Source organism: Gobius niger (assembly GCF_951799975.1).
Source record: "Gobius niger genome assembly, contig: SCAFFOLD_61, whole genome shotgun sequence".
Lineage (NCBI taxonomy): Eukaryota > Metazoa > Chordata > Actinopteri > Gobiiformes > Gobiidae > Gobius > Gobius niger.
In genome coordinates this window covers 97,501-106,667 of record NW_027639293.1, presented here as the reverse complement: position 1 = coordinate 106,667, position 9,167 = coordinate 97,501, and the positions used below count along the sequence as shown (strand labels likewise).

The following is a 9,167-nucleotide window of genomic DNA, read 5'->3' as shown; positions in this document are numbered from 1 at the left end:
GTCGCCCCCTGCAGGAGGCGGTGGGCGATGTGGGGGGGTCATGTCTCTGACTCTGTGTGTGTGTCGCCCCCTGCAGGAGGCGGTGGGCGATGTGGGGGGGTCATGTCTCTGACTCTGTGTGTGTGTGTGTCGCCCCCTGCAGGAGGCGGTGGGCGATGTGGGGGGGTCATGTCCCTGACTGTGTGTGTGTGTGTGTGTGTGTGTGTCGCCCCCTGCAGGAGGCGGTGGGCGATGTGGGGGGGTCATGTCCCTGACTGTGTGTGTGTGTGTGTCGCCCCCTGCAGGAGGCGGTGGGCGATGTGGGGGGGTCATGTCCCTGACTGTGTGTGTGTGTGTGTGTGTGTGTGTCGCCCCCTGCAGGAGGCGGTGGGCGATGTGGGGGGGTCATGTCCCTGACTGTGTGTGTGTGTGTCGCCCCCTGCAGGAGGCGGTGGGCGATGTGGGGGGGTCCGCCATGTCCCTGACTCTGTGTGTGTGTGTGTGTCGCCCCCTGCAGGAGGCGGTGGGCGATGTGGGGGGGTCCGCCATGTCCCTGACTCTGTGTGTGTGTGTGTGTCGCCCCCTGCAGGAGGCGGTGGGCGATGTGGGGGGGTCCGTCATGTCTCTGACTCTGTGTGTGTGTGTGTGTCGCCCCCTGCAGGAGGCGGTGGGCGATGTGGGGGGGTCCGCCATGTCCCTGACTCTCCGGTACTTCTGTTACGGATGTCTTCTCTCCTCCGTCACATGGTCGCTGCTGCTGTTGCTCTACTTCCACCTGGGCTCCTCCCACAGCCGTGGCTCACAGCCAATCGGGGCCATCCTGGACCGGAGGGGGGCGGGGCGCCGGGCAGCGCCGGCCAATCAGGACGCAGAGCTGTCTCCGGAGATGGGTCAGTGTTTAAGCCTCACTTTAGACACACTTTATCTGAAAACGTCACGAGTTCGATTCAAACGGCGTGAACACTTTTCCAAAACAAATCCACACATTCATCTCATGATTTTATAGTTTTTAATGTTTGTTTTAGCGTGTCGTGTGTCACGTGTCATGTGTCATGTGTCGTGTGTCACGTGTCATGTGTCACATGTTGCATGTTTCTGTTTCAGGGATGATCTTTGACGAGCGTGACCAGGAGGTCCGGGATAACGGTTACCACAGACACGCCTTTAACGTCCTCATCTCCAACAGACTGGGCCCGCACCGACCACTGCCCGACACCAGGGGGCCCCAGTAAGTCTGCACTCTGCACTCTCTCTCCACCAGGGGGCGACACTGAGACAGGGCCATGTTTAGAAAATACATTTTATTATATTTAAAGGAACAGGCCAGTGTTTTTCCACACTGAGATATGTTCTTACCTGAGCTGTGACGAGTTCTTTAGGACCTGTCTGATCTTCAGTCACGTAAACACAGCGCAGACGGCGTTAGCATTTAGCACGAGCTGTAAATGACGCAGAGCGCCCCCTTCAGGCAGAACACAATAATCAAACCCATCTTTATCTGAAATATGAACTGTCTCTGAGTTTGGGCGCAGTTAGGGTCAGGTGTGTCGACTCCGCCCCTTGTTCTCAGGTCGACTCCGCCCCTTGTTCTCAGGTGTGAGTCGACTCCGCCCCTTGTTCTCAGGTCGACTCCGCCCCTTGTTCTCAGGTCGACTCCGCCCCTTGTTCTCAGGTCGACTCCGCCCCTTGTTCTCAGGTCGACTCCGCCCCTTGTTCTCAGGTCGACTCCGCCCCTTGTTCTCAGGTCGACTCCGCCCCTTGTTCTCAGGTCGACTCCGCCCCTTGTTCTCAGGTCGACTCCGCCCCTTGTTCTCAGGTGTGAGTCGACTCCGCCCCTTGTTCTCAGGTGTGAGTCGACTCCGCCCCTTGTTCTCAGGTCGACTCCGCCCCTTGTCCGCAGGTGTGAGTCGACTCCGCCCCTTGTTCTCAGGTGTGTGTGTTGACTCCGCCCCTTGTTCCCAGGTGTGAGTCGACTCCGCCCCTTGTCCGCAGGTGTGAGTGACTCCGCCCCTTGTCCGCAGGTGTGAGTGACTCCGCCCCTTGTCCCCAGGTGTGTGTCGACTCCGCCCCTTGTCCGCAGGTGTGAGTCGACTCCGCCCCTTGTTCTCAGGTGTGAGTCGACTCCGCCCCTTGTTCTCAGTGTGAGTCGACTCCGCCCCTTGTCCTCAGGTGTGAGTTGACTCCGCCCCTTGTTCTCAGGTGTGAGTCGACTCCGCCCCTTGTCCCCAGGTGTGTGTCGACTCCGCCCCTTGTCCGCAGGTGTGAGTCGACTCCGCCCCTTGTCCTCAGGTGTGAGTCGACTCCGCCCCTTGTTCTCAGGTGTGAGTCGACTCCGCCCCTTGTTCTCAGGTGTGAGTCGACTCCGCCCCTTGTCCGCAGGTGTGTTGACTCCGCCCCTTGTCCTCACGTGTGAGTCGACTCCGCCCCTTGTTCTTAGGTGTGAGTCGACTCCGCCCCTTGTTCTCAGGTCGACTCCGCCCCTTGTTCTCAGGTGTGTGTCGACTCCGCCCCTTGTTCTCAGGTGTGTTGACTCCGCCCCTTGTTGTCAGGTTTGAGTCGACTCCGCCCCTTGTTCTCAGGTCGACTCCGCCCCTTGTTGTCAGGTGTGTGTCGACTCCGCCCCTTGTTCTCAGGTCGACTCCGCCCCTTGTTCTCAGGTGTGTGTCGACTCCGCCCCTTGTTCTCAGGTGTGAGTCGACTCCGCCCCTTGTTCTCAGGTCGACTCCGCCCCTTGTCCGCAGGTGTGTTGACTCCGCCCCTTGTTCTCAGGTCGACTCCGCCCCTTGTCCTCACGTTTGAGTCGACTCCGCCCCTTGTTCTCAGGTGTGAGTGACTCCGCCCCTTGTTCTCAGGTTTGAGTCGACTCCGCCCCTTGTTCTCAGGTCGACTCCGCCCCTTGTTCTCAGGTCGACTCCGCCCCTTGTTCTCAGGTGTGTGTCGACTCCGCCCCTTGTTCTCAGGTGTGAGTCGACTCCGCCCCTTGTTCTCAGGTCGACTCCGCCCCTTGTCCGCAGGTGTGTTGACTCCGCCCCTTGTTCTCAGGTCGACTCCGCCCCTTGTCCTCACGTTTGAGTCGACTCCGCCCCTTGTTCTCAGGTGTGAGTGACTCCGCCCCTTGTTCTCAGGTTTGAGTCGACTCCGCCCCTTGTTCTCAGGTCGACTCCGCCCCTTGTCCGCAGGTGTGTTGACTCCGCCCCTTGTCCTCACGTTTGAGTCGACTCCGCCCCTTGTTCTCAGGTCGACTCCGCCCCTTGTCCGCAGGTGTGTTGACTCCGCCCCTTGTCCTCACGTTTGAGTCGACTCCGCCCCTTGTTCTCAGGTTGACTCCGCCCCTTGTCCTCACGTTTGAGTCGACTCCGCCCCTTGTTCTCAGGTTGACTCCGCCCCTTGTTCTTAGGTGTGAGTCGACTCCGCCCCTTGTTGTCAGGTGTGAGTCGACTCCGCCCCTTGTTCTCAGGTTGACTCCGCCCCTTGTTGTCAGGTGTGAGTCGACTCCGCCCCTTGTTCTCAGGTGTGAGTGACTCCGCCCCTTGTTCTCAGGTTGACTCCGCCCCTTGTTCTCAGGTGTGAGTCGACTCCGCCCCTTGTCCTCACGTTTGAGTCGACTCCGCCCCTTGTTCTCAGGTTGACTCCGCCCCTTGTTCGCAGGTGTGAGTCGACTCCGCCCCTTGTTCTCAGGTGTGAGTCGACTCCGCCCCTTGTTTCCCAGGTGTGTGTTGACTCCGCCCCTTGTTCTCAGGTGTGAGTCGACTCCGCCCCTTGTTCTCAGGTGTGAGTCGACTCCGCCCCTTGTCCTCAGGTGAGAGTCGACTCCGCCCCTTGTTCTCAGGTGTGTGTCGACTCCGCCCCTTGTTCTCAGGTCGACTCCGCCCCTTGTTCTCAGGTGTGAGTCGACTCCGCCCCTTGTTCTCAGGTGTGAGTCGACTCCGCCCCTTGTTCTCAGGTGTGAGTCGACTCCGCCCCTTGTCCGCAGGTGTGAGTCGACTCCGCCCCTTGTCCGCAGGTGTGAGTCGACTCCGCCCCTTGTCCGCAGGTGTGAGTCGACTCCGCCCATTGTTCTCAGGCGTGTGTCGACTCCGCCCCTTGTCCTCAGGTGTGAGTCGACTCCGCCCATTGTTCTCAGGCGTGAGTCGACTCCGCCCCTTGTCCGCAGGTGTGAGTCGACTCCGCCCATTGTTCTCAGGCGTGAGTCGACTCCGCCCCTTGTCCTCAGGTGTGAGTCGACTCCGCCCCTTGTTCTCAGGTGTGTGTCGACTCCGCCCCTTGTCCGCAGGTGTGTGTCGACTCCGCCCCTTGTTCTCAGGTGTGAGTCGACTCCGCCCCTTGTCCGCAGGTGTGAGTCGACTCCGCCCCTTGTTCTCAGGTGTGAGTCGACTCCGCCCCTTGTCCGCAGGTGTGAGTCGACTCCGCCCCTTGTCCGCAGGTGTGAGTCGACTCCGCCCATTGTTCTCAGGCGTGTGTCTACTCCGCCCCTTGTCCGCAGGTGTGTGTCGACTCCGCCCCTTGTTCTCAGGTGTGAGTCGACTCCGCCCCTTGTCCGCAGGTGTGAGTCGACTCCGCCCCTTGTTCTTAGGCGTGTGTCGACTCCGCCCTTGTTCTCAGGTGTGTGTTGACTCCGCCCCTTGTTCTCAGGTGTGTGTTGACTCCGCCCCTTGTTCTCAGGTGTGAGTCGACTCCGCCCCTTGTTCTCAGGTGTGTGTTGACTCCGCCCCTTGTTCTCAGGTGTGAGTCGACTCCGCCCCTTGTTCTCAGGTGTGTGTCGACTCCGCCCCTTGTCCGCAGGTGTAAGTCGACTCCGCCCCTTGTTTCCCAGGTGTGTGTTGACTCCGCCCCTTGTTCTCAGGTGTAAGTCGACTCCGCCCCTTGTTTCCCAGGTGTGTGTTGACTCCGCCCCTTGTTTCCCAGGTGTGTGTTGACTCCGCCCCTTGTTCTCAGGTGTAAGTCGACTCCGCCCCTTGTTTCCCAGGTGTGTGTTGACTCCGCCCCTTGTTCTCAGGTGTAAGTCGACTCCGCCCCTTGTTTCCCAGGTGTGTGTTGACTCCGCCCCTTGTTCTCAGGTGTGTGTCGACTCCGCCCCTTGTTCTCAGGTGTGTGTCGACTCCGCCCCTTGTTTCCCAGGTGTGTGTTGACTCCGCCCCTTGTTCTCAGGTGTAAGTCGACTCCGCCCCTTGTTTCCCAGGTGTGTGTTGACTCCGCCCCTTGTTCTCAGGTGTGAGTCGACTCCGCCCCTTGTTCTCAGGTGTGTGTCGACTCCGCCCCTTGTCCGCAGGTGTAAGTCGACTCCGCCCCTTGTTTCCCAGGTGTGTGTTGACTCCGCCCCTTGTTCTCAGGTGTGCGCTGAAGTCCTACCCGCCCTCGTTGCCGTCGGCGACCGTGGTGATCTGCTTCTTTAACGAGGCTCTGTCCGCGCTGCTCAGGACCGTCCACAGCGTCCTGGACCGCACGCCCGACCACCTGCTGCACGAGGTCCTGCTGGTGGACGACCACAGCGAGCTGGGTGAGTCAGGGGGGAGGAGTCAGAGGGGGAGGAGTCAGAGGGGGAGGAGTCTAGGAGGGTTAGGCTGTGACCGAGATGACGCTGTAGTCCAAATATGGTCATTTCACTGCAAAAAGTGGATTCTAAGCAAGTAAACAAAGTCTGACTTTAAGAAATAAGTTCTTATTTTTTCCCTAAAAAGTAATAATGTTTCATTGAGCAAAGTTTTCTTGAGAAAAAATATCTTATTTTAGGAAATAAAAACCGGCCATTTCTTGTTCAGATAAATTTGCTAAAAACATGATCATTTTTCTTCTAACAAAAAAAAAAACTTTTTGAATCTTCTTCTGTTTTAGACAAAGAATATTTTTTCTTATTTTCAGAAAAACTCAGATGAACAACTCTTAATGTAAGAACTGCTTCTCACAGAGAGATAAAACATTCCATTCTTTAAAGTGGGGGCTCGGTGGCACAGCGGTTAGAGCCTCAGCTTCACAGCTCGAAGGTCCTGGGTTCGATTCCCACCAGGACGGGGCCTTTCTGTGTGGAGCATGTTCTCCCCGTGTCTACCACTAAAAACATGTACAATAGGTGAATCCTCCAGCAGGTGATTCTGACCATCAGCCTGGCTCCACATCATGGAGACGGGTCTCCGGGCAATACTTTCCTTAAATATTAGTATTTATTAAGAACATTTTGCTCAAAAATGTGTTTAATTTAGAACATTTTACTTAAATCAAGCAACATTTAAGTAAAATATCCACAATTTTTCACTAAATAAGAATGTTTTCCTTAAATTATTCAATTTTCTGAGGACATTTTGCTTAATTCTAGTTATTTATTTGCTTAAATTTAGTGTTTCTTTCTTGTTTTATGAAGAAAAACATTCTAGAAATAAGAATTCTTCGCAAGAAAAAAATGCTGACCCCATTGGCAGAATTTTTCCTTGTTTTTAGTCGGGTACTTTTCACAGTGTTGCTTTGTGGGAGACAGCAGCGGCTAAAGACTCAGACTAAACCGTGTCGTTCCACAGACGACCTGAAGGGGGAGCTGGAGCAGTCTCTGTCCGAGCTGAGCAAAGTGAAGCTGGTGCGAAACGACAAACGGGAAGGACTGATCCGCGGGCGCATGATCGGAGCCAGCCACGCCACAGGTACGGCTACACCGAGTCACAGGTTCCACTCCAGGTCACAGGTACGGCTACACGAGTCACAGGTTCCACTCCACGCCACAGGTTCCACAGCACAGAGTCACAGGTTCCACTCCACGCCACAGGTTCCACAGCACGAGTCACAGGTTCCACAACACGAGTCACAGGTTCCACTCCAGGCCACAGGTACCACAACACGAGTCACAGGTTCCACAACACGAGTCACAGGTTCCACTCCAGGCCACAGGTTCCACTCCAGGTCACAGGTTGGACTGCAGAGAACAAGGCCGTGGGAACCCAGGGTGCTGAGGGCGCCGCAGCTCCCCCTGGTGGATAGTTTGTGAACTGCAGGCAATATTAACCCCTTAACTCCCACCTGAACCGAGCACATTTTCTCCAGCTTTACCCCAATCCAAAAGCTTCTGGGAAAAAGGTGTGAAAAAAAGCAACAAAACTGAGGCGAAGACAGGGATGAAAATGTGAAAAAAGTAAGAAAAAATTGACAAAAAATTGACAAAAAATTGACAAAAAATTGACAAAAAATTGACAAAAAAGTGACAAAAAAGTGACAAAAAATTTAGAAAAAATTTAGAAAAAAATTAGAAAAAAGTGAGAAAAATTTGACGAAAAAGTGATACGAATTTGACAAAAAAATGCGAATAATTTGACGAAAAAGTGAAAAAAAATATCATAAAAAATGACAAAAATGGACAAAAATTTCACAAAAAAGTGAGAAAAATTTCACAAAAAAGTGAGAAAAATTTGACGAAAAATTGAGACTGCCCGACAAAAAAAGTGATGAAAAAAACTCTGCCGTGAGGAAAAAGATCCATTTAGTTTTGTAGGTCTTTCAAATGAGGCGTTACACTGGCCTACAGGATTTGGGTAAAGCTGAACTGGAGAAAATGCTCTCGGTTCAGGCGGGAGTTAAGAGGTTAATAAATGGGATTTTTGCAAAGTATTTGGGGGTCCCTCAGCGCCCCCTCACTAAAATATCTTCCCACGGCTCTGGCAGAGAAGCAGCGTTCAATCCGTATGTATGCGGACAGTTAGCAAGCGCGCTAGTCCGTTAGCCTGCTCACTGTGTTTTCCCCATAGCCGTTAGCATCAGTCACCAAACATTAGCCTGCTCAATGTGTTTTCCCCATAGCCGTTAGCATCAGTCACCAAACATTAGCCTGCTCAATGTGTTTTCCCCATAGCTGTTAGCATCAGTCACCAAACATTAGCCTGCTCAATGTGTTTTCCCCATAGCCGTTAGCATCAGTCACCAAACATTAGCCTGCTCACTGTGTTTTCCCCATAGCCGTTAGCATCAGTCACCAAACATTAGCCTGCTCACTGTGTTTTCCCCATAGCCGTTAGCATCAGTGACCAAACATTAGCCTGCTCAATGTGTTTCCCCATAGCCGTTAGCATCAGTCACCAAACATTAGCCTGCTCAATGTGTTTTCCCCATAGCCGTTAGCATCAGTCACCAAACATTAGCCTGCTCACTGTTTTTTCCCCATAGCCGTTAGCATCAGTCACCAAACATTAGCCTGCTCACTGTGTATTCCCCATAGCCGTTAGCATCAGTCACCAAACATTAGCCTGCTCAATGTGTTTCCCCCATAGCCGTTAGCATCAGTCACCAAACATTAGCCTGCTCAATGTGTTTTCCCCATAGCCGTTAGCATCAGTCACCAAACATTAGCCTGCTCACTGTGTTTCCCCATAGCCGTTAGCATCAGTCACCAAACATTAGCCTGCTCAATGTGTTTTCCCCATAGCCGTTAGCATCAGTCACCAAACATTAGCTGCTCAATGTGTTTTCCCCATAGCCGTTAGCATCAGTCACCAAACATTAGCCTGCTCAATGTGTTTTCCCCATAGCCGTTAGCATCAGTCACCAAACATTAGCCTGCTCAATGTGTTTTCCCCATAGCCGTTAGCATCAGTCACCAAACATTAGCTGCTCAATGTGTTTTCCCCATAGCCGTTAGCATCAGTCACTAAACATTAGCCTGCTCAATGTGTTTTCCCCATAGCCGTTAGCATCAGTCACCAAACATTAGCCTGCTCAATGTGTTTTCCCCATAGCCGTTAGCATCAGTCACCAAACATTAGCTGCTCAATGTGTTTCCCCATAGCCGTTAGCATCAGTCACCAAACATTAGCTCAATGTGTTTTCCCCATAGCCGTTAGCATCAGTCACCAAACATTAGCCTGTTCAATGTGTTTTCCCCATAGCCGTTAGCATCAGTCACCAAACATTAGCCTGTTCAATGTGTTTTCCCCATAGCCGTTAGCATCAGTCACCAAACATTAGCCTGCTCAATGTGTTTTCCCCATAGCCGTTAGCATCAGTCACCAAACATTAGCCTGCTCAATGTGTTTTCCCCATAGCCGTTAGCATCAGTCACCAAACATTAGCCTGCTCAATGTGTTTTCCCCATAGCCGTTAGCATCAGTCACCAAACATTAGCTGCTCACTGTGTTTTCCCCATAGCCGTTAGCATCAGTCACCAAACATTAGCCTGCTCAATGTGTTTTCCCCATAGCCGTTAGCATCAGTCACCA

General features: G+C 53.5%; 1 protein-coding gene across 1 annotated transcript in view; it reads left to right on the top strand.

The window, feature by feature from the left end:
• Positions 1–641: 641 nt before the first annotated feature.
• Positions 642–9,167, top strand: part of galnt11 (UDP-N-acetyl-alpha-D-galactosamine:polypeptide N-acetylgalactosaminyltransferase 11 (GalNAc-T11)) — a 23,072-nt gene continuing 14,546 nt past the window's right edge. The window contains exons 1-4 of the mRNA XM_079583079.1: positions 642–869; positions 1,084–1,207; positions 5,310–5,476; positions 6,489–6,608. Of these exons, the coding sequence (XP_079439205.1) occupies positions 671–869; positions 1,084–1,207; positions 5,310–5,476; positions 6,489–6,608 (610 nt within the window). The 5' untranslated portion in view covers positions 642–670. The remainder of the gene's footprint in view (positions 870–1,083; positions 1,208–5,309; positions 5,477–6,488; positions 6,609–9,167) is intronic.